The sequence below is a fragment of the Adiantum capillus-veneris genome, chromosome 11, assembly GCF_014529385.1.
Source record: "Adiantum capillus-veneris isolate H3 chromosome 11, ASM1452938v2, whole genome shotgun sequence".
In the NCBI taxonomy this organism is placed as follows: domain Eukaryota; kingdom Viridiplantae; phylum Streptophyta; class Polypodiopsida; order Polypodiales; family Pteridaceae; genus Adiantum; species Adiantum capillus-veneris.
Genome location: NC_140941.1, coordinates 38,510,899 through 38,536,364, shown reverse-complemented (window position 1 = coordinate 38,536,364; position 25,466 = coordinate 38,510,899). Strand labels below are relative to the sequence as shown.

Sequence of the window (25,466 nt, the reverse complement as noted above, 5' to 3'; positions counted from 1 at the left end):
AACTTTGTGAAATTTGATGGGAAGCCGAGTGTGTGCTTCGCCCTTGCTCTGGCTTGCTTTACCGGCTTGGTTTGCTGAATTTCCTGTGGGAAGGGCCGCTTGTAGTGGCCAAGGCCTAAGGTTAATGACCAAAGGCCTCACCAATGTGAAAATAGCGTTTTTTTTTAGCAAAAAAAAACGCAGGCAGCGACTCAGAGCAACGCGAGTTCGAGGAGATGATGGTGTGGACAAACGAGGCTGGCTATGGCCGCAGGCTCTTGCCAACTTCCCTACCTCCCCATGGCGCCCATTCCAAGCCCAACTCCTCGCGAAATCACCCACCACACACACAGTTCCAAAACGGGACAAGCCGCCCGATTTGGCAAGAAATTTGTCTATTTTTGGAAAAGGCCCAAAAAAGCCACAGTTCTCACCCAAAGAGCTTGGTTTTAGGGACCTAAAGAGACCACGCCTAGAGAGAGAGTGGAAGAGACTCCTAAGCTCTGATACCAGTGTAAGAACTAGGGAACTAGACTCTAGGATCCTCCTCCCAACCTCCCTTTATATACGCGGGCTCCTAGCCCCTTGCCCTAGACGGATCCCCTGTCCACACTGCCAAGCCCGACCCTTGGCCGTAGTCCGTGACTAACCTAGTTCTTAGGGTACAGGACCCTTGTCCTGACACGAACCGGGCACCGAACCGTGTGAGCCGAGTACAGAATGAAAAGATTATGAACCAAGTGAAAGACCTCTTGGAAAAGGGTCTTGTCCAACATAGTACTTCACCATATTGCTCTCCACTGTTGTTGGATTTGAAGAAAGATGGATCTTGGAGAATGAGCATCGGTTATAGCGCTCTCAACAAAATCACTGTCAAGAACAGATTTCCGATTCCTAGGATCGATGATATGCTCGACAGGTTACAAGGATCCTCTTGCTTTAGCAAGATTGATCTGAAGAGTGGATATCATCAGATCCGAATCGCGACGGGAGACGTCTACAAGACAACCTTCCGGACTACTTTTGGATTATTTGAGTTTTTGGTGATGCCTTTTGGCTTAACCAATGCTCCTGCGAGGACATTTAACCGGATGATGGACGAGAGTACAAGCTATTTGTTGGCATTTTCTTTGATAATATCATTGTTTCTCCAAGAATGAGGCAAAACACAGAGATCATCTTCTTCAGAGACTTTTTGGGACACTTCGTCTCAGCAGCAAGAGTGCAAGTGGGTTCGGCCAAGATAGAGACTATACGTGATTGGCCCGATTTGAAGAATGTGTTCGTACTACAGGCGGTTCATTGGAAAGTCTGCAAAGGTTGCTTCCCCTTTGCATATCTTGATACAGAAAGGAGTCCCTTTTCTCGGGGGATTCACAGAGGTGACTGCCTTTCAGACATTGAAAGAGAAATTGACTACAGGACCAGATTTGACTTTGCCAAACTTGCAGAAGTCATTTGAAGTATTTTGTGATGCTTGTGGTCGTAGTCTGGGTGCGGTCTTGATGCAAGAAGGCCATGTCATTGCTTACGAGAGCCGATTGTTCTCTAGGCCGGAGATGACAACACAGATTTATGAGAAAGAGCTTTTGGTGATTATCCATGCTCTTACTCAGTGGCGGCTTTACCTACTCGGAGCGGATTTTACTATCTTTACAGACCATCAGAGTTTGCGCTACTTCTTGTCACAGAGTAGGCAGATGCGGTGGGCGAACATCTTGTCACAGTTTCACTTCCAGATTGTCCATGTGCAGGGACAGAAGAATGTGGTGGCAAATGCTTTGTCTCGGAAGCCGTTGGTTCTGGCTATTTCTGCGATACATCATAGGAGCTTCGAGGATATGGTCGATCATTATGCCATAGATACAGATTTTGCAGATATTTTCACGCGGATACGGGATGGGGAGACAGTAGCTGGATACTCCCTTCGGGAAGGCTACTTGATGAGAAAGACTATGTTGTGCGTTACACAGCCGTTGAGGGAAAAGGTTATGACTGAATGCCACTATCCACCTTTTACGGGTCACCGCGGCATTGCTACCACCATGAAGGGGGTAGAGAGATACTTCTCTTGGCCGAGACTCAAAAAGAATGTGGAAGAGTTGTGCGCAGTATGCCAGAAGGTCAAGTTTGACAGGCATAAGGCACAGGGATCGATAGCCTTTACCCATACCCACCCGCCCCTGGGAAAATATTGAAATGGATTTCATTTTTTATCTCCCGAGAACACAGAATGATCACGATGATTTTCCGATTACATGGCACGTCTGAGACGATTGTCTCCGACAGAGACCCCAGATTTATGAGTTTGTTTTGGAAGGCAATTTAGGAGAACATTGGCACGCGGTTGCAGTTCTCGTCATCGTTTCACTTGCAGACTGACGGGCGATCTGAGATTGCCAATTCAGTGGTTTTAGATTTATTGAAGTCTTGTATCTCGGATTAGAAGACTCAATGGGAAAAGAACTTACCTTTGGTGGAATTTGCCTACAATAACAAGATACACTCTTCGACGGGGAAGACGCCATTTGAGATTGTTGAAAGTGCTACGAATGTTCCAACCTTCCTGAGCACGAAAGATTAGATATTTGAAGCGGATGAATATTCGCGAGATTTGGATACGGCTTTTGCCAAGGTTCGCGAGACTTTGCAGAAGTCTCAAGAACGACAGAAAAAGGCATCGGATCGCCATCGTCGCGACTTGAAATTGAAGGAGGATGATTGGGTGCTCTTACATTTTGAGAAGGCACGCCTAAGAAAGAAAAAGGGAAAGGAGAGGCTTTTTCCAAAGCTTAGTATGCGATACTACGGACCTTTCCAGATCACTGAAAAGATAAATGATGTCTCCTTCCGATTGAAACTGCCAGATAGTTGGAGGATTCACAATGCATTCCATTGAGTCTCTTGAAACCTTTTAAGGGTCATGTGCCTGATGATGGGGAGCCTGATGAGCAACCCGAAGTGGAAGAAAACGAGGAGATCCTTGTTCCTGAACAGATTTTGGCACATAGGGATACGAAGAAAGGTAAAGTCCGAAGGCGGTTCTTGGTTAAGTTCAAGAACTTTCCTGCATTTGATGCGAAGTGGATGGAGGAGGAGGACCTAGCAGATACTCCTCGGACTGTGAAACTTTACCTCGATGCTTTGGTTTAGCATAGTCTACTCCAAACGGAACCCGGAAATTCAGCTTGGCCAAAGATCTGGTGCAGTGGGATGCACAAGAGGGGAGTTACTCCGCTCCTTTGTCAACAGATGCCTTGATTTTGATACTAAAGTCACTAATGTCTCTTTGAGCTTCAGGGATACTGAGAGCTGACAGTATTCTGCTGGATGACTTTATGAAATGGAAATCCCGATAATGATACTGATTTGTTTCTTCACTTCTTTTGAGTGCAGGAACTGAAAGACGAAATGACTGCAACATTTTGGTCTGATTGATCTCGAATAGACATGGTTGCAATAGGGGTTAGTCAATCGGACATCGATGAGGTCCCGATTAGACCTTGAAGTGATTGCTAGCTACATTGCCGATAAATCATGCTCTAACCTCTAAGATCTGAATGAATGTTGAATGTCATGTGATGTCCTGTGATGTCGTGTGATGTGACTGTCGATTTGGTACATGTGCTAGATGTGTGTTCCTAGTACGTAGGTACCAACAATCAGTGTCTGCTAAGACGGTTTATGGCTTTTGTCGGTTTTGCAGGCATAATCGCGGTCGATTACAATGCTTTCAAGAGGGGGGTATGTCACAAAGTGATGATGTGGCTACGAACAGCGGAAACCCTAATTTCTGCCAGAAACCCTAATTTTTGAAAATCGCGGAGGTGGAAAAAAAATTTAAAAAAATTGGAAGAGAGATAAAGAGAGAATATGCTTTATTTTTATTCTCATTGAGAGAGAGAGAGAGAGAATCTGCTTTTGCTTTCAAGCTTTTGGGGCTCTGCTTTTGGGCATCCCTTGTAACATTTAAATATGCAGTGAGAGCCTCACTTCTCAGAGCATTTGGACGCAAAATCTGAGAGTGAAACCCTAACCGCTCTTTGTACTTTGACATTGATTTAATACATAAACAAATACCGAAAGGGGCGCCAGTCTTTGGGGCCAATATCTCTAGGCACGGAACTCCGCCAGGCCAGTGCAAATCTATTGTGATCTGTGAATTGTTTTGAAGTGGTTATTTGGTGCTGTCACGATTGATTCTTGACTTGGAGTGTCCAAGTCTGTTACAACGAGAATTTAAGGCGGGTGCCTATATTCTCCCAGATTGCTCTCCAAAATAATCGTGTAAATCGGGGATCTCTATCTGACATTATAGATTCAAGCATGCCACGTAATCGGAAAATTTGTGAGACAAACAGCTTAGCTAAATGATCAGCTTTTATGTAAGGTGTAGCGAAGTGAATGTTGAACTTTGCTCAAGATGAGTGCTCCGAACTGTGCTCAAGGGTTCCTTTTACTTACAGAAGGGAGAGCCTTCCGTTCCTTTAGTGAGAGTGCAAATGATCACAAACAAAGTGGATAACCACTGTGAATGAAGGTGCTGAGACTGAGAGATAGAGAGAGAAGAATACGACGCCAGAATGTTGTCAAACCCTCCTCCAAGGGCCCCACTCTCTATGGTGAGAGATGGTCTATGCTATTGATTGCACAAATCTGGTACAATGGTCTAGATGCAATGGACTTGCCGACGATGTCGACGACGATGAGGACGACGACGAGACAGACTGAAATCTGAAAACGCTAAGGGCTAAAATCTGCCAATCTTGTATCTGCTGGATTCTGACTCTATGTCGGTGACAACAACGATGATGCTGACGCGACGACAATGCGCTGAAAACACAGATGCTGAAATCTGCGAATAGCGGGCTGAATCTGCAAACACTGGCTGATCTGACCATGCGGCGAGGATCTACTGCGGGGAGGTGAGATCTGCAAGGTTTGGGGGCTGCGGTGCGGATCCTAACTGCTGAAAATGCAAAACGCTGATGCAAAAAGTGGTTCTGTCGCCAAGGAACTGCAAAACGCTAGGCTCATTTGTTGTTCCAAAAACGCTAGGGCTGATGTTGATATTTGCTGCAAAACGCTAGAGAATCTGTTGTCCCCAGGCTGATCTGAAACTTGCAAAATGTTGGGGCTGATCTGCAAATGCTGAAAACGCTAGGCTGTTCTTGATGGCTGAAAACGCTAGGTTGTTCCGTCGGGGGTCTTGCTGAGAAGGTGCACTGCCAAACACTTGGTCCCTTTTGCCTCTTCTGCCAGAAAGTGATAGCGCTAGCTTTTCGTATCTACTCACTTACCAGAATTGCCCTACCTAGTTTCCGAACAAAGTCACTTATTAATAATAAGTGAAAAATGGCTAAAACAGGAAAAATAGGTTCTATGCACTATAAACTGCCCCTGATGGGTACTGACTGTAATCTGATGATCATGCTGTGTGCAACCAGAGGAAATGCAACTACTCTAAGTGTCTAGATATGCACGGTCTGCGAACAGACTCACAAAGGTGCCAAAACATTTTCTAAGCTAACTGAACCCTTGTCATGAAGTAGCTTGTCCACATGCACATAGGGTTAGATGTGCACGTGACATCCCCTCCTTTTTAAAGTGAGGTACTCGTACTGAATTGTATGGCGTCGAGGGAGATCGCCAACAACATCTGGATGAATCCCGAGAAGGACTCTTCGGCGGCCCACTCTGATGTGTGGGTCGTGCGATACTTGAACTTCATAAAGGTCTGCAACGCTTGCTTCTTTGGGCCGCACCGAAAGCGACACAAAGTCATATGTAGCTGCGTCAAAGCTCCAACTTCGGCTATAGTCGTGGATCTACCTTCTTCAAGAATCTCCGAGGAGGAAAATTCCTGAAACCACTTCCAACACAAAAACATGAACATACCCATTCCATGTAAAGTGACTGGAAAAATTCTAGTCTTCTTTAAAGACTGTGCATGCAATGTAGATGAACAAAGAGACGGAGTGCCAAACCGTTCATCAAACACACGCAAAAACTAAAATCAAAACTTGTCTTTCTGATCTAAATCTATCAACTGTGGCAAATCACAATGGAAATGCCAATGCTTGATGCTCAATCCTTCTTGTGCTCTTTCGGATACTGTGTCATGCCAAGGAAGGGACATGGAATGTGAATTCCTTGAATGCAAACATTTTATCTTTTCATGAGTAATCCGCATACATCCGTGCTCATTCATGAGTGAATCGTGTTCATCGTACAATATGGCATGCCTATGAAAAGAAATCACATAAAGACGGTGACTAATATACAGGAAACCGTCATGAATGAAACACTCGAACAATGCGTGCTGACTAATCATGCAGACACATAATACTTCCTGAGTGGGTTCCTTAGATCTCGACTCGAGAGCCAAGATCGGTTCTTCGTGATTGATCGTATTTGAGGTTAGCTTCACCAGAAAAAGCATCAACTAAACCATCATCCTTGTGAACAATCACATCTTTATCATGCAAATCATCATCCTTGTGAATAAACACATCTTCTTTATGCAAATCATGGGTGTCGTGCTTTGGAGAAGAAAAGTCAGAGAGAGTCTCCTTCTCTTTTTTCTTTTCAAGCTTCGCCTGCACATTAGAAATGAGAGATGAAGAATGAACAACTTCCTCCCCACAAATGACAATGGGAGAGTCACTTTTGGATTAAAAGTGAAAGTATTGGCTGCCCAATCAATGAGAGAATTATGCTCATGAAACCATCGAATGCCTAAAATCATATCATATCCTGAGAGAGGAGATACTACAAATTTTCTGAGGAAGGACTCTTGTTGAACAATGAACAACACATCAAGGCACTCTCATGTAATGAGAGATTCCATACCCGACACCTCAAAAGGAGATGTCTTGCTAACCTCCAAGCGGGCTCTTTCAACAAGAGAGTCACTTATAACATCATGAATACTGCTTAGATCAACAATATGACAAAACGCTGACCCTTCACATGACCGTAAAACTTAATGAGAGACTCATTAATGGGAGGACCATGAGAAACTTGGGTCACACTCGTGTTCCAATTGATGGCATTAACAGAGGATGTGAGTTCTGTGGGTTCTTTAGTTTCGCTAGATTCAATCTTAGGACATCTTCTTTTTATGTGACCCTTGATGTGACAATGATAACATCGACCTTCCTTAGAATAAATGCTTTGTTCTTCTGACGTGATGTATCCTCCTAAAATTCCTTGTGCTGCTTTTTCATCTGGAGTGAGCTTAGGTTTAGCAATTGCATTAGCTTTACCCTTAGATTCATTGTGAGTGTTCTTTTCTAAGAGACTAGAGGAAGATTGGTTAGAAGAGTTACCATTCTTACCGTTCTGTGGGCGCCAAGTTCTGAGTAGTCTAAGAGGTACTTTGAGAGCAATCGCTACCGCTTTGTTGAGATCGATGGAGTACCTCGACATCATACTTGATATACTCGTCCAATCCAAAAAAGAATGCCTCCTTGCACTTATCATCCGATTTGCGTAATTGGGTGCCGAGCTGTAAAACACGATTAGAGGAAAACATGACTGGCATACCATTTTGCTTGAGATTGCGCCAATCTTCTTTCAATTGTGCTAGGTACTATGGTGGCATAAACTGCGCCTTGAGCTTGTCTTGGAAGTCGCCCCAATTGAAGGAAAGGGACGCGCCTTCGTCGGCTTCCTCTAGGTGCGCGGCCAATTGTGTCTTGCCGTGGTACCAATTAATGGCATCACCGGCAAGGTACATGGCTGTCGTCAAAACCTTGCTATTCCCTGTCTTCTTAGTTGTCGCAAAATAAGCATTAAATTGATGCAACCAAGAATGAATAACACTAGCATCCATCTTACCGTCATACTTATTGAACGTGATCTTCTCTGTGACGAGGTTGTCGGAGTTCGAGTCTTTGCTACTTGATGAACTAACAACATCTTTGAACGGCTCGGGTTTCGAGGTAAGTACATGTAGGACCAACTCTTCATGCGTTGGTCTCTCTATGCCTCACACCTAGCTCCAAGGCCGCTCGTCTATCTTCGGCCACCAAGCGCGCTTGCTCGCACTCACGCTCCAAGGCTAACCGTCTTTCTTCGGGCTCGCGATCCAATTCGGCCTTTCTTTCTTTGCGCTTGCGATCCAATTATGCCTTTCTTTCTTCGGCCGCCAAGCGCGCTCACGCTCTAAGGTTGTCATTCTTTCTTCGCGTTCACGATCCAATTCTACCTTTCTTTCTTCGCGCTCGCGCTCCAAGGCAGCGCGTTGCGCTTCTTGTTGTATCATCATGTCCATCATCGTCTTGACCAAAGCCTCCATAGGATTTGGTGCAATCCTTCACGTAGATGGGATAGCGGGAGGGTCGGAAAAACCTCCTCGTGGGAAAAATTCTTCTTCGCCACTTCCATGCTCATCACCTCCATGCGAAGTATCCATTCCGCTTCGGGTGATGACTATACACTGAAGTCTTGGGTTCTTAAGTTCACGAGGAACTTGGGTTTTTGTGATTCTTGGGTTCTTGGGTTCTTGAGGTTCTTCTTTAGCTTGCAATCTGTGTTAGAGCAGGATCTTCTCTTACCCGAGCTCTACACTTCCCTGCGGCGGGCGCACCCCTTGGCTGTCACGTGACACATCCAACCCTATGTGTCCCTGGACAAGCTACAGCATGACCAGGGTTCAATTCAATAAAGTTAGTCTAGAATAGAAAGTGATCTGGCACTTTTGCGCAAGTTTTGGGGCTGATATGCTGCCGAAATTTGGCCAAAACAGTTGGTATCTAACTGGATACAAGTAAAGGATTCCCAGGACTCTAGTTTGTAATTTACTCTTTCAAAGTATAAAGAAATACCGAAAGGGGCGCCAATTTTGCGGCCTACACGTTGTTGGCGTCTGCTCGAAACATTCTAGCTTCCGAGCCGTGTATGTGCTTATGTGTTAATTCCCGTCGCAGGTTCCCTTTTGCAAAGTGCTCTGTGTGTGTGTGTGTGTGTCTAAAGTAAAGAATTTTGGATGAAAGCCAAAGCCTACTGCCCTACGGGCCGGTAACAAGGTTCCATTGCCGAGATCTCAATCACTTTTTCCTCAAAGAGTGAGCCTCGGTTGTTTTGGGTAAAGACACAGAGTATAGGATCGCGGGATTACACTATGGCCGACAAAGGGAAGGGCATTATGGAAGAGGATTCCTCTTCGAAGGATAGACAGGAAACTGCTATGGTGTTCGAGATTGGCGAGAGCTCACGACCACGTCAGACTGTACCTCCTGTTAATGTGAATGTCCCTCCAGTAGTACAGGGCTTTATGACTGGGCAACTAGAGGATGATGCGTTCAGGACTCAGTTAGTTGCCGAGTGAATGTCTTTTCGCAACTAGTGCAAAATCCAAGGTTTATGGAGTTCTTGCAAACGCCACCAGTGCAACAGCAAAATAGGCAACCTACACCGCGTACAGAGCTTGTTGAGGCTCAAGCCCAAGTACTTCATTCGACTCAGCAGGACAGGGAACACTCGCATGTTGCGGACTCGGGGGCTCCAAAACAGGTTCCTCCCATGCTTGAACAGGTGGCTAGAACGCCTATTCCACAGGTTATGCCAGTTCAGCCCGCCACCTTTCGGAGCCCGCATGCTGTCTTGAGAGGACAGGGAACAGGATACCAGGCAATGCACCCAATTTTTCCACCACCCACGGTACATCCTGGGTATTTCGGGGGTGGATCAGTGTTCCAAAGTATGGCTGGTTATGCGCCTCGAAGTCAGCTGTACATGCCAGGAACAGTGTTTGAGGGTATGCAAGGCATGATGCCAAACCCCATGTATGGTAGTATCGGCATGCAACAGGGTTTTCAGTGCAACCAGGGCCAGTTTGGGGTGCTACAAGGTCATTTTTGCATGGCTGGTTTTTCTGGACAGCAGTCAGATATCGCACCTCTGATGCAAAATGTTAATGGCCAAGGTGTGCCGGTCATGCCTACTACAGTGCCCATGTTGCAGACCATTCCATATGACAATTTGGGGGCACTGGAGAAGCCGAAAGCTTACAAAGAAGGTGGTGCAACTGTGAAATTCAGCACTTTCAGTGGCTTTGAGAATAAAGCAAAGGCCCTCACTTTCCTCCAGCAATTTGATACAGCTTATGCAGGAGGGAATTTTACAGAGGCCTCTAAAGTCACGAAAGCTGCCACTTTCTTAAAGGACAATGCGCTTACATGGTGGACGACATTGTTAATGGAAGGACAGGCACCCGCCACTTGGGTCTACTTCAAGCAAATGTTTGCATCTGCTTGGCTGTCAAATGAATTTGAAGCCGACATCATGACAGATTGGCACCAGCTTACTTCAGTTTCATGCAAGAGCTTGCTGGAGTACAATCGCACGTTTTGTAAAAAAAGTTAAAGGACAAGTTGCAAGACGCTATTTGGTGAAGTTCAAGAACTATCCGCCTATGGATGCAAAGTGGATGGAAGAGCATGAACTGTCCGAGTCACCAAATGTATTGCAGCTTTACCTTGAACTTTGAAGCCTTTGGGTTACAACCTACTTATGCCCCAACCCAACGTGTGCAAAGGGGGATAATGATAGAGCTAGCACATCATATGTACATATGAATTCAGTGTCATACATGGAAATGACAAAAGTATGAAGGTCTCATTAAGTCATTTACATCTATGTGTTACATCCTTTCTTGCGGATACATGCGATGATAAAAGAGTGCTAACAACACAAGATCATCAGTGGCATGTATTTATGGTATGCAATCGAGGGCGTTTGTGATTTCAAGAGGGGGGTATGTCACGAGGACGTGGCAATTGCTAACCTTAGTTGTTGGTTTCTTTCCAATGATTTTTGTTTAATTTTTGAGACCCTCTTTTTGAAGTTGCAAATGATCGGACATTGTATGGCCAATGTGAACGGGAAAATCATCCGCAGACGGGAAGTTGGTCGGCACTGGAATTCGTATAGTAAGAGGATGTCTAGGCTCAGTGCAAGGACATGTAGGTGCCCCCGTCGCACTTAGCAAGTTGGTGGATACTAGGAAGTGAACTCAATAAAGACATAAAGTCAAGGTGGAATCACCAACAGAAAATATCCGACAATTGGGCCACATTGCACTTTTGGATGCGGTCCCAATGAGGATAGATGGTCAGATGACCAGTGGGACCCCAACGGAAGTACCTCCTAAAAATAAGGGAACTGCTATTTTGGGCCGTGAAATGTGTTCGCGTCGTTACCTTTGGTATGACAAGGGGAACATTCTACAACTCTGCCACAAAGTCAATTGGGCAACCAGTCGGGAGATTTTTAGGTAGCAACCCCGAAACGGGAAAATGCCTGTAAACGCGCCAAGTGGCACATTTCTGTGCACTTTTCTCTTGCATCAAGAAGTGGCGCTGAATTTGTAGCGGGGAGACTCATTTTTCAGCTTTTGTCACAAGTTAAGAGCTACGGAGTTCTTTCTTTCCCTCTCATGTACAGTGTGGTGCTAGGAGTGATGCCCTACACGCTACACACTGCTCTCTCTCTCCCCTACGTGCAGTTATGTGATGCCCCACAAGAGGGCTCTTCATTTGACCGATGTACAGCTGTGTGGGTTCATGCTTTTGTGCTTAGGCAAGAGCCTCCTTGAGCAGGAACAGGGGTAGCTAACTGCTACTCCAAAGCAGGCATCGGTGAGGGTCATAACCTCACCGAGCACGAGCATTTTCAGTGCTGTGTATGCGCTGTAAATTGACTGTTTTTCAGCCATACGGACGCCAAAACCATTGGGAATAGTGCCCCACTGGCAGAGGACAGTTAGGGGACTGTTTGGGGCTGAAAACAGGGCAAAAACCAGTAAATACAGCGTGCTGAATTTACTGTTTTTGGGCAGGAATCAAAGGGTTTATGCTAGTTGAAGTGAGTTCCAGTAGGGGAATTGGTTTTGCGCAAGTTTTGGGGTTGTTATGCTCGCGAAATTTGGCCAAAACAGTTGGTATCTAACTGGGATACAGGTAAAGGATTCCCAGGACTCTACTTTGTAATTTACCCTCTCAAAGTATAAAGAAATACCGAAAGGGGCGCCAATTTTGGGGCCTACACGTTGTCGGCGTCTGCTCGGAGCATTCTAGCTTCCGAGCAGTGTGTGCCCTTAAGTGTTAATTCCCGTCGCAAGTTCCCTTTTGCAAAGTGCTGTGTGTGTGTGTGTGTGTGTCTAAAGTACAGAATTTCGGGTGAAAGCCAAAGCCTACCGCCCTACGGGCCGGTAACATCTTGGGACCCAAAGAAGAAGGAAGAGGTGGATGCGGCCGTGGCCCGATTCTTCTATCACGACCATATCCCATTTGTCGCGGCGAGGTATGTTTTATGATTTATCAATCTTCTCTCTTATTTCTTCCGATATGGAGCGTTTCCGCCTTTTTAATACTAACATCTCTATGTTTGCTCGAAATAGGTCGGAGTATTGAAAAGTTATGGTGCGACGGATAGGAGAATATGGCACCGGCTATGTGCGGCCATCTTCAAAGGCTCTCCGAACCACTTTGCTCGATCGAGAGAAGGCTATCGTGGAGCAAGCAACACTCAATATTCAGCGTCTTTGGGCAAAACATTACGTTTCTCTCATTGCCAACGGGTGGAGCAATACAAGGAAGAGATCTATCCATGGTCTCGTCGCATACTCGAGTGGAGAGATGTACCTTGTGTACTCTCATGATGCCATCGAGAGTGGCAAGTTCGCCGATGTCCTCTCTGCAGAGTGGACAGCGGCCATAGAAACAATCGGTGAGCAACACGTGGTGGCCTTTGTCACAGATGGGGAGGCATCAAACAGGACAGCAGCAGCTATTATAGAGGGCCACTATCTACATGTGACAGTGTGCTTTTGCATGGCACACTGCTTGAACAACCTTCTAAAAGACATCGGCAAGCTAGACTGGATCGCTCCAGTCATTGCTGATGCAGTGAAGATTTGTTACTTCCATCAACAATCACAACTTGGTTCGGAGTGAGTACCTCGAGAGGTTGGGCGGCAAAAAAAAAAGTGCTTCTAAAGTATTCAGACACCCGCTTCGCATTCACCATTCTTCTTGTGTGCAGGCTGCCTGAATGTCAAAATGCGGTCCGATACTACTTGTATTCAAATACATAACGCTAAAAATAACATTATTTGGGTGTTTTTTTAGCCTCCCGTTCCGCACCGTTCCCGTTTCAAACCCATTCCCATTCCCCCGTTCCACAAGGAGGCCCATCACCGTTCCCGTTCCGCGTTCCGGGTAACTCTGAATGAAGGTGTTGAGATTGAGAGATAGATAGAGAAGAATACGACACCAGAATGTGGTCAAACCCTCCTCCAAGGGCCCCACTCTCTATGGCGAGAAATGGTCTACGCTATTCATTACACAATCTGGTACAATGGTCTAGATGCAATGGACTTGCCGACAATGTCGACGGCGATGAGGACGACGACGAGACGGGCTGAAATCTGAAAACGCTAAGGGCTGAATTCTGCAAATCTTGTACTGCTGAATTCTGACTCCATGTCGATGACGACGACGATGATGACGGCGGGACAACAATGCGCTGAAAACGCAGATGCTGAAATCTGCGAATAGCGGGCTGAATCTGCAAACACTGGCTGATCTAACCGTGCGGCGAGGATCTGCTACGGGAAGGTGAGATCTGCGAGGTTTGGGGGCTACCGTGCGGATCCTAACTGCTGAAAATGCAAAACGCTGATGCAGAAAGTGGTTCTTTCGCCAAAGAACTGCAAAACGCTAGGCTGATTTGCTGTTCCAAAAACGCTAGTGTTGATGTTGATATCTGCTGCAAAACGCTAGAGAATCTGTTGTCGCCAGGCTGATCTGCAACTTACAAAACGCTGGGGCTGATCTGCAAATGCTGAAAACACTAGGCTGTTCTTGATGGCTGAAAACGCTAGGTTGTCCGCCGGGGGTCTTGCTGAGAAGGTGCACTGCCAGACAAGTGGTCCCTGCTGCCTTTCTGCCAGAAAGTGCTAACGCTAGCTTTTATTATATACTGACTTACCAGAATTGCTCTACCTAGTTTCCCAACAAAGTCACTGATTAATAATAAATGAAAAATGACTAAAATAGGGAAAATAGATTCTATGCACTGTAAAATGCCCCTGATGGGTACTGCTGTAATCTGATGATCATGTTGTGTGCAACCAGAGGAAATGTCTGGACATGCACGGTCTGCGAACACACTCACAAAGGTGCCAGAACACTTCCTAAGCTAACTGAACCCTTGTCATAAAGTAGCTTGTCCACATGCACATAGGGTTAGATATGCACGTGACATTTCATTGTCTTCTTTACCAGAATGAAGAGTCTATTTACTGAATCTGTCAATGACTGTCCAAACTCCATCATGCCCACTCTGAGTGTTCGGAAGATCAAAGATAAAGTACATTGCTACACTCTTCGAGGAATAGGTAAAGATTGTAGTAGTCCTGGTGCTTTATGTCTGTCGAATCTGACCTTTTGGCACACCACACAAGTGGACAAACTCATCTACATCCTTTCTAAGCTTAGTAGAAATACTTTTCCACGCCTTTCAAGGTAGTCTCGAGCCTCAACACCTTTCCCCTCCATTCTTGAGTCACAACTGTCAGCTCAACAGTATCCCTGAAACCCAAAGGGACATCAGTGACTCTATATCAAATCAAGGTATTGGGGCAATCTGTCGACAAAGGAGTGGAGTGACTCCCCTCTTGTGCGTACCCACTGCACTAGATTCGCCCATGCTGAAATCGGGGTTCTATTGGAGTAGACTAAGCTAAACCGAATGCTTCACTGTAAAGGTTCACAATCTGAGGAGTATCTGCTAAGTCCTCCTCCTCCATCCACTTTGCATCCAATGCGGGATAGTTCTTGAATTTAACCAAGAACCGTCTGATCGCTTTACCTTTAATCTTTCTATCTTTATGTGCCAATATTTGTTCTGGAATGAGTATCTCCTCGTTTTCCTCCACTTCGGGTTGCTCATCTGGCTCCCCATCATCGTGCACATAGCCTTTAAAAGGCTTCAGGAGACTCACATGAAAAGCATTGTGAATCCTCCAAATATCGGGCAGCTTCAGTCCAAAGGAGACATCATTTATCTTTTCTTTAATCTGGAAAGGTCCATAGTATCTCATGCTAAGCTTTGGAAAAAGCCGTTCCTTTCCCTTTTTCTTTCTCAGGCGTGCCTTCTCAAATCGTAAGAGAAATCGTTCTCCTTTAATTTCAAATCGCGACGATGTCGATCTGCTACCTTTTTGTGTCGTTCCTGAGATTTCTCTAGAGCCTCCCGAACCTTGGCAAAAGCTGTATCCAAGTCTCTCGTGTACTGATCAGCTTCAAAAATCTTATCTTTGTGCTTAAGAATGGTGGAACCTTCGGAGCACCTTCAATATTCTCAAATGGCGCCTTCCCCATCGAAGAGTGTATCGTGTTATTGTAGGCAAATTCCACCAAGGGCAAATACTTTTCCCATTGAGTCTTCTGATCCCAAAATGTAAGACTTCAATAAATCAAGTACAACTAAATTTGCAATCTCAGATTGCCCATCTGTCTAGGGGTGAAAAGATGACGAGAACTGCAACCGTATGCCAATGTTCTCCCAAATAGGCTTCCAAAACAAACTCATGAATCGGGGATCTCTGTCAGAGACTATTGTCTCAAGCATGCCATGTAATCTGAATATCTGAGCAATGAACAATATCGCTAAGTGATCCCGCTTGACTGTCTTGTTCACTGGAATGAAATGAGCTTGCTTGCTAAATCTGTCAATAACAGTCTAGATACCATCGTGCCCACTCTATGTTTTCAGGAGATCAAAAATGAAATCCATTGCAATAATTTCCCAGGGGCGGGTGGGTATAGGTAAAGGCTGTAACAATCCCTGTGCTTTATGCCTGTCAAACTTGACCTTCTGGCATACCAAGCAACTGCGTACAAAATCGTCCACATCCTTCTTGAGTCTCGGCCAAAAGAAGTATTTCTCCACACCTTTCAAGGTGGTATCAATGCCGCAGGGTGAACCGTAAATGGTGGCTATCCCGAGTGGAATATCCCGCTACTACCTCCCCATTCTGTATTCAACCGAATACATCTGCAAAATTTGGATCTGTGGCATACTCATCAACCATATCCTCGAAGCTTCCATGATGTATCGCGGAAATAGCCAGAACCAACGGCTTCCAAGACAAAGCATCTGCCACCAAGTTCTTCTGTCCCTGCACATGGACAATCTGGAACTGAACTGTGACAATAAGTTAGCCCACTGCATCTACTTTTCGATAGCTGCTTCTGTGACAAGAAGTAGCGTAAACTCTGATGGTTGGTGAAGACCATAAAATCGGCTCTCAGTAGGTACTGTCACCACTGAGTAAGAGCATGGATAACCGCCAAAAGCTCTCATAAATCTGTGTTGTCAATTCTGGCCTTGAGAACAATCGGCTCTCGTAGGCAATGACATGGCCTTCTTGCATTAAGACCGCACCGAGACTACGACCACAAGCATCACAATATACTTCCAATGACTTCTGCAAATCCAACAAAGTCAAAATTGGTCCTGTAGTCAATTTCTCTTTCAATGTCTGAAAGGTAGTCACCCCTGTGGGTCCCCACAAGAAAGGGACTCCTTTCTATGTCAAAACATGCAAAGGGGAAGCAACCTCTACAAACTTTCTAATAAACCGCCTGTAGTACGAACACAATCCCAAGAAGCTTCTAACTTCATGGGCATTCTGCCAATCACAGATAGTCTCTATCATGGCCAGATCCATCTGCACTCCTGCTGCCTGCTGACACAATGTGTCCCAAAAAGTGTATCTTTGGTAGGAAAAATTCACTTTTCTTTGCATTAATCACTAACTTGTGATCTCGTAATGCTTGAAAGACTTGAAGCAGATGTTCTCTATGTTCTGCCTCTTCCTTGGAGAAGACAATAATGTCATCAAAGAAAATGCCAACAAAAAGATCTACACTCTCTAAAAATCATGTCCATCATTCGGTTAAAGGTCGCTGGAGCATTGGTAAGGCCAAAAGGCATCACCAAAACCTCGAATAAACCGAAGGTCGTCCGAAAAGCTGTCTTGTAGACATCTCCCAACGCCATTCGGATCTGATGATAACCGCTCTTTAAATCGATCCTGTTGAAACAAGAGGATCCCTGTAGTCGGTCTAGAATATCATCGATCCTAGGAATCAAAAATCTCTTCTTGATGGTGATTTTGTTGAGAGCTCTATAATCAATGCACATTCTCCAAGATCCGTCTTTCTTCAAACCCCAAAAACACTAGAGAGCAGTAAGGTGAAGTACTCGGCTCGATCAAAACCTTTTTCAAGAGGTCTTTCACTTGGTTCATAATCTCTTCATTCTAGGCTCAGCTCACTCGGTAAGGTGGCCGGTTCGGTTGTGTGCTTCCAGGTATCAGATCAATGGTATGATCCTCAAGACGAGCTGGTGGCAACTCGCCTAGCAGGCCCTCAGAAAAGCAATCAACATAAGTGTGGAGAAAATCTTAACGTTCTTTTTCTAGATCAGACATATTTGTCCTACAATCATCATTCAACTCTTTCAAAAAGATCGAGTAAACAAACAGACTAGATTTCATTGGCAAAGTTTTGTACTCTCATCAATCGTGCTTGGGTCAGTATCCATGCAATCTGGAACCAGTCCAGCTTTCATCTTGCCTTTTCGTCCACATTCCTCAGCTACTTTCAAACTCTTTGGCCTTTCTTCATCTTGTTCTTTTTGTGCCTTTTTAGAGCACTTCGCGGAGATGTGCCCAAGTTCCCCGCATCCAAAACACTTCCCCTCTTTGATGTAGTTGGCTCTCTCCCGAAGAGTGAGTCGGGGTCGTGCATCCTTATCTTTCTGTTCTTCGGGGCTCTTCTTCTTTCTACTTTCATTTTTAGAAGTTTATTTGGTTCTCTGCATCATGATCTCATCTATGGGGTAAGTCAGACTGCTTGAATGTATGGCAAAACCCCGTTTCGCACGACTCATCAGTTCTTGAATAGAATCTGACTTTAGTTCTAAGCAATGATCTCGGATCTCTGTAGGAAGTCCGCAGCTAAACCGCTCAATCTGTTCTTTATACGAGATCTTCTTAAATGAAGAACGAGTAGAAAAGAGCTCCAAAATCTCTCGCAATATGCGTCCAAAGTATCTTTCTTGGTCATCCAGAGATGATTCCAAGCAATTCGTATGTCGCCTTCATACTCCCAAGTCAACCAAGAAGAAATAAAAAGCCTTTTAAATTTCAACCATTTAACTGGCGCTTTCTTGTTCAATAGAAGAGTGGACCACCATGTTCGAGCATTTCCCTTGAAGCAAGAGGTAGCCCTCAGAATCTTGGAGTGCTCTGAGTAATGCCCTCCAGAGAAAGCTATATCAAACAGCTGTATGAAGGCCAAAGCCCTCGAAGCATCTCGGAATCCAGAAAAAGTGTCGAATTTAATTGACTGTCCACCTTCTTTCAATTCTCGAACTTTCTTGCTTTTATCCTCTAGAAAGTCATACTGGTTGGCTTTATAGAAATTCTTCTTCTTTGCATACAATCAGTGATCGTCGAAGTCCGAACTATCCGAGACGAGTCCTCTATAGAACTGTCAGAAACTGGGCGAAACTTACGCTTCTTTGCCTTTTTCTTGCCCTTTCCAAAGCTTTGCTTTTTGCTTCGATTTTTCCCTCCTTCAAATCGCACATGCTTCTTCTGCTTTCGTGCCGAGGCAAAAGTAGATTGACGACCCGAGTGACCCGGGAAGTCAGTTCCTTTCTTCTGCTTTTTGTCGTGCTTTTTGGCTTTGTTGTTCGCGTCAAAAAGCTAGGTAATTCGTGTATCAACCACTGGGAGTGCACTTCGTCGAAGGTTGTCTGAGTCAAAAATTTTGCAAATTTCGGATCCTTCGCAAGATTGATCATCATCTTTGTCCCATCATCAACCAATTGTCGACGTTCCATCTCTTCAATCTCCGCCTGAGTAGGCCAAGGCGGGCCATACTCTTTGTGAGAATCTTCTTCGTGATCTCTTCCCGCATCCCCAGATGTGGAGGAAGTCGATTGTTCATTGTTGGAATCCATAAGTGCCGCGAGAAAAGGATCGGATTTCCTGGTAGAAGAGAAATCGGCCGCCCTCTGATTTTACTGTAACAAACTTGGTCACTCCAAGTCAAGATTCTACCGCAACTCAACAGAGATTCACTTCAAAACAGTTCACAGTTCACAATTGATTCGAATGGCCCGGCGGAGTTCCGTGCCTAGAGATATTGGCCCCAAAGACTGGCGCCCCTTTCGGTATTTCTTTTTGTATTAATCTATGTTCAAAGTACAAGAGAGTGGGAGGGTTCTCACTCTCAGACTCTGTGTCCAAATGCTCTGAGTTGTGAGACCCTGCCCACCTATTTAAATGTTTACAAGGGATGCCCAAAAGCAGAGCCCCAAAAGCTTCCACTTTTAAAAGCATCTAAAATAAAGCAACTTATCAAAAAGCTTCTCCAAAGCCTTGCGTAGAATTCAGCTGCGCCAAAAAGCAAATCTCCGTACAGCTGCCACGTCAACCTGCTGCCGCATTCTGTGCCACAAATTACGGAGGTCCGTACGGAGCTGCCACGTCAGCATGTCAGCGGGATTTCCGGATGCCATGTCAGCCAGGGGGTGTGTGTATCTGCTGCCCACCGTAATTGTGTCCAGCCATGCCATGCCACGTCACCCATTTGTGGCAGCAAACTACTCAGTCTGGCTTCCCTTCTTCACAGGACAATGCAGACATCTTGGTCTTACCACCCCTCTTCTCAAAGGCCTTTCGCAGCGCAAACTGTTGAGTCTGGCTTTCACCTCATCTTGGATTACCCTACCTATAAACAAGACACCATCCGGTGGTGGTTTGTGCGGTCTATCAGTGATTGCTACAGCTTACGGTAGCTTCTACAGTGCAGACTATTTAGTCTAGCTTTCCTTGTTTCGGAGGGAGTTTACGGCACAGATTTCTACATCTGGCCTTCTTGGAGATTTTTTTTTCACACTTTAGCCACCTAGCCACACTAGGTTGCAGGTTCATGCATTGACAGGCTTCCGGTCATGCTCGTGACGGTTCCTGGGCTTCCCCATTTTCTCCAGACGGTTTGACTATAGACACCACAGATCCTATTGGGCAGGACACTTGTAGGTCTATTGACACGTCTTTTACGACAAGAAATTGTTTTCACACTCAGTTCATGTCCCTGCCAATTGTGCTCCTCTATCACCATTCCTCTCAATGTAGTCAGCAACCTCATCCACATACATGCCAAATAGTGTAGGAGATAGCGGGAAACCTTGTTTCATCCCAATAGTGGAGTGAACCAAACAGAAATCCCCTCTGGAGTGCGTACATGCCCCACTACTGACTTGTATAGAGCCATGATCCCCCAGATCAACGCTTTGTGTACCCCCATCTCTTGGAGTTTGTGATCAATCTAGCTTTGGGCACTGTATTAAAGGCTTTGCGGAAGTCCACAAAGCAACAATAGAGCCGTCTCCCACGTGCTCTCCCCTCCTCAATAATGGTTTAAAATTTGAAGGGTGCTCCGTTGTACACATGTTCAAATGCCCTCGGCATACACCCTCTCTTTCTGCCGAAAGGTAGTGCCAACAAAAGGACACCAACAAAAGGACAAAAGCTTGAAAATAAACATGCAACAAAATAAAGCGGACTTAAGTAAAGTGTATGTGGGTGATGTATACATATAGGTGATGGACCTCTAACTCTAGAGGATGTGAAGCTATACGTTCAGGGGAGTACAACCATGATGGAAAAAGGGCTAAATGCTCATTGCAACAATGCATATCTGAAACGAGAAAACTGTGAGGGTGTGCGTGTGCGGAAGTGTGTGTGTGTGTGTGTGTGTGTGTGTGAGAGAGAGAGAGAGAGAGAGAGAGAGAGAGAGAGTAGACCACCAAACGCAAGATATGGTGAATCACCCCTCATGACTACCATGAACAGAAGACCCAATACACAATAACCAGATGATGGAAGTGGGTACCTCCCTGGCCCCTTAAATAGGTGCCCAAGGGGAGATAGGGCAATGCCATATAAAATCCCCCACGACCCAGCAAGAAAAGAAATATATATGAGGGTGCCCGTACAAGGTGGGCGGCATTCCAGAAGTGGGCGGCTGGACAATGCAGAGAAAATGAATATGCAAAGGGTGGCCAGCCCTGGGGCACACTAGCCGTAAATGCATGCCCTAGACCTGTGAAGCAACAGAGTGGTGTAAGTCTAACACCCCCTCTCAGCACCACATGTTGAACAGACCGCATGAAGCCGAAGATGTGAGGCAAATGATGAATATGTCTATGTGATGTCCACTGAAGGACAATACTCCAACGAACTCACGAGTGTAGCAGCAATCTGGGGTGTCCTAACCGCCAAGAAATCTCCATGGTGTGATGCCATCACAAGCAGTGTAGCAAACTGTTGTACTCCGTTAATGCAGTGTGAAGGTACTGCGTGAAGTTTTATTTTTCTCCTCTTTGAACTATAATCTCTCTTCTTCTTCTTCTTCTTCTTCTTCTTCTTCTCTCTCTCCCCAATCGAAGTGAAAGGCAGTGGCAACGTCTGTCTCCAAACGCCTTAGACGCCTTGTTCTGGATATCCAGAGGACATACACATGTACATCATTTGTCTCACAAGCAAACTTCAGCCTCCAGAAGACACTGATAAAGCTCTCTCTCTCTCTCTCTCTCTCTCTCTCTCTCTCTCTCTCTCTCTCTCTCTCTCTATATATATATATATATATATATATATATATATATATATATATATATATATATATATATATATATATATATATATATATATATATATATATATATATATATATATATATACATAGATATATATTTTATATATATACATAGATAGATATATATATATATACACATCAAGAAACTCATACAAAGCAAGTTGTGCAATCAAATATACCAAGTCACAAGCTTGCTGTGCTAATAGCACTTTTTCTGTACACAAACTGAGAGCATTCTCCTGGTTAGTCTCAATCTCCTTGCGAAGCTTATCCACAAGTTCTTCTTGATCAGGTGTTGCCTTTTTTGAGTGCTGAGAAGGGAAGCTTAAACAATAATTGGTTTGTTCCTTTGTTTGACTGATCATAGCTGCAGTCACACACTGCGCCCCTTAGAAGCCAGCATGTTAATACCACCCACTCACACACACACACACACACACACACACACACACAAAGCAACGTTCCTCGGATATTATCATGTTGAATACATACTTTCCAACATAAAAGTCAGTAAGAATAATGCATATACGTGTGGTGGAACGTACTTTGAGAACGTTCATCCAGCTCGCGCATTGTAGAGAGAAGCCTCTGCAGCTCGGCAGGAAGAGAGCTAGAGTCTGTCAACAACCCAAAAGCCGTCTCTCTCTCTCTCTCTCTCTCTCTCTCTCTCTCTCTCTCTCTCTCTCTCTCTCGCGCGCGCGCAGGCAGACAAACAAACAAAACAGGCGGGTGGTGTTACAGTCAAGGTAGTCGTCGACATAAACGCCCGTTCTTGCGATCGCCATCACCCGACGCGTTCTCTGTATGTGCGGCTGGGGGATCAAGCCCCGCTTCCTGCGTCTGGACGTGCAGCAAAGTATTGCTTGGATTTGTATCGGCCGTTGGGTTCAGACTGCGCAGGGACAATTGCAAGAAGAGTTTGATCGTCAGTGCAGACGTCCGATGAGCTTTGCACTCCTAGTTAAGAGCTTGGTGGCTTGCAGAGGTTGAAAAGTGGGCGGAAGATTGCATGTTCCCAGGGGTTGAGGCCGCCCACTCTTTGGCAAGTTCAGGTATCGAGGAACCTCACGTCCAGCCAACCATTTCTTGCCACACTAGACAGACGCCCCTTGGCTAAAGCTTTTACCTGGCAGTCTGAACGTTGCCTAAGGCCTGGTTCAAACTGCCCGTTGAGACCAGGGTGAGTTGTTGCCGTGGCGAGCACTAGTTCGTCAACAAGATGAGAGTAACCTTCTGGACCCAGCATTCTTGCGGCGGCACTACCCCTTGGACGTGAGAGCCTTCCACCTTGCAATAAAGCGAGAAGCCCATTTGTGTAGATTGAGCATGAACTCATTGATGGAGAGACGTGCGATCTCACTACTTTGTCAACTTTTGTGTTTAAAAGGTTGCGGAGTGTGAACTTGGAGGTCAACAACCCTTTTTGTTTGATAGTCGTCTCCTACATAATCTGAATTAGGCTTAAAGTAGTCCGTTGTCTTGGTTTGCCAACTTATATAATTAGAACTATGCGTCAATTTTGCATTGCCTTCCTATTGTTGTTTCAAGGAATCTCATTTGGTCACTTACTCTCTCTATGTTATATCTTGGCAAGTCTCCTTCTCTCTCCCAGTTGCTTATAGCAAGTTCTCTCTCTCTCTCTCTCTCTCTCTCTCTCTCTCTCTCTCTTTGTGTGTATCAAGCTGGAGATGATCAAATGGACGGGAGATTTTACCCATGAGTGAATGTGTGATATGTTCAACCTTGCACTTCAACATGGTATGCCTTATGAATGGAGTACTAATTGGGTTAAGCCTTTGCATAAAGGAGGGGATGTAAAGAATGTAAACAACTACCGGACTATAATGATTGGGTCTCTTATGGGAAAGTTGTTTGGGTGCATAATGGAGATGAAATTGAATGATTGGGCTGAAGATAATGACAAGCGTGCAAAGGGACAAGCGGGTTTTTGTCGATGCATTAGCACCATTGATCATCTTGTCACTCTTCGTGTTCTCATGGAGGAAAGTCGGTTGAAAGGCAAGCGATTGTATTGTTGTTTTGTGGACTTTAAGAAAGTCTTTGATATGATTCCACGTAACAATTTGTGGAGAAGGATGGAAGAACTCCAAGTGCCAAGTGAGTTTATGCTTGCGGTTTCTCGAATCTATGAAAGGTGATTTGTCAATTGCGCACGGTGAAGAGAAATTTCAGAAATTTTGTAAGCACTATTGGGGTTGAACAAGGATGTCCATTGTCACCAACACTCTTTGGTCTATGCATCGATCAATTGGAAGAAATGGTACTTGATTTTATGCAAGAAAAAGGCATTGAAGAGGTCACTATTTGCAATGCGGTAATCATGTTTTTGTTGTATGCGAATGATGTAGTGCTTCTAGCACACACTTTAGAAGATGCACAAAAGCTTATGGTTGTCCTTGAGAACTTTTGCTTGTATAGTGGACTGATTGTGAATGAATCCAAGACAAAGGTTATGCTTGTGAAAACCAACCATAAGGAGAAGCCATGCATTGTATACAACAATGAGAAACTTGCAGTTGTTGAGAGCTTTAAGTACCTTGGCCTTGAGCTTCCATCCAATCACAAGTGGCATGAATGTGTTGTGCGTCGTTTGGAAGCGGGAAAGAGAGCATATTATGCATTTGAGAACATGTGTAATGCGAGAAACATCAAGTGTTGGGTTCTCAAGAGGTATCTTTTTGATGCATTGGTGACACCGGTTCTTCTTTATGGAGTTGAAGTGTGGGGCGGGAGCATTTCAAAGTCTACTTGAAAAGAGTTTGAGAATGTCCAAAAGCGTTTTCTCACAAGCTTTCTCCAAGTGAAGACACAAACACCATATATGCTCCTACTTCTTGAGTCGGGCTGTCTTCCAATTGAGGTTATGGGCATGAAAAGGGTTGTGGAGTACATAATAAAGATGCGTCAAAACCCCTCACATCGACTTCCTACAATTGCATGGGAAGCAAGCAAAAAAGTTCAAAAGACGCATAAAAGCAAGATCTTGAGCACGGGATGGATGCAAAACATAAAGAAGTGGTTTGGGAGATGGGATGCATTACACTTGGTACATGATGCTTCAATTGACTCCCAAGTGAATAAAGCTTTTCTACAACACCAATGTATTACGGCTTGGGAGAAATCCGGTGGGTCACGCTTCATACATTACACCACCCATATTGCCCCCAACTACAAAACCATGTTCTTCGCTAAAAGAGGAAACCGTACTCATAGTTACATGCTTGAGCCTATCCCCTTGTCAGCGATACGCACTATCGCAGCCATTCGGCTTAGCTCCCATTTCCTTTGATACGAGATAGGGCGTTGGGGTAATGGAGAAGAGTCAAATCGACTGTGCACATTATGCTCACTGCAAGTTCGAGAGTCTGAGTACCACACACTACTAGAGTGCTCAGCTTTTGGTCACATCCGAACTTGCTTCTCTCACATTTTCAGCCATAACTTAGACCTACACACTTTCCTCTCCTAGCCAAAGTGTGGGCTCTCCATCGCGACTCTCATCACCGCAATTTTGGAGCATCGAGAGTCACTCATCAGCCATACACATACTACATCACATGTAACTTTGGTCCCATAGGTCATATTTGACCTCCGAGGACGATAATAAAAACTCTCACTCTCACTCTCTCTCTCTCTCTCTCTCTCTCTCTCTCTCTCTCTCTCTCTCTCTCTCTCTCTCTCTCTCTCTCTGTGTGTGTGTGTGTGTGTGTGTGTGTG

At 45.0% G+C, this 25,466-nt stretch overlaps 1 protein-coding gene across 1 annotated transcript in view; it reads right to left on the bottom strand.

The window, feature by feature from the left end:
* The window catches only part of ING2 (PHD finger protein-like protein), a 101,341-nt gene extending 78,582 nt beyond the window's left edge, over positions 1 to 22,759 (bottom strand). The window contains exons 1-3 of the mRNA XM_086523011.1: positions 22,468 to 22,759; positions 22,274 to 22,345; positions 21,908 to 22,095 (exon numbers count right to left, since the gene is read on the bottom strand). Coding sequence (XP_086379137.1) covers positions 21,908 to 22,095; positions 22,274 to 22,345; positions 22,468 to 22,513 — 306 coding nt within the window. The 5' untranslated portion in view covers positions 22,514 to 22,759. The remainder of the gene's footprint in view (positions 1 to 21,907; positions 22,096 to 22,273; positions 22,346 to 22,467) is intronic.
* Positions 22,760 to 25,466: the final 2,707 nt, after the last annotated feature.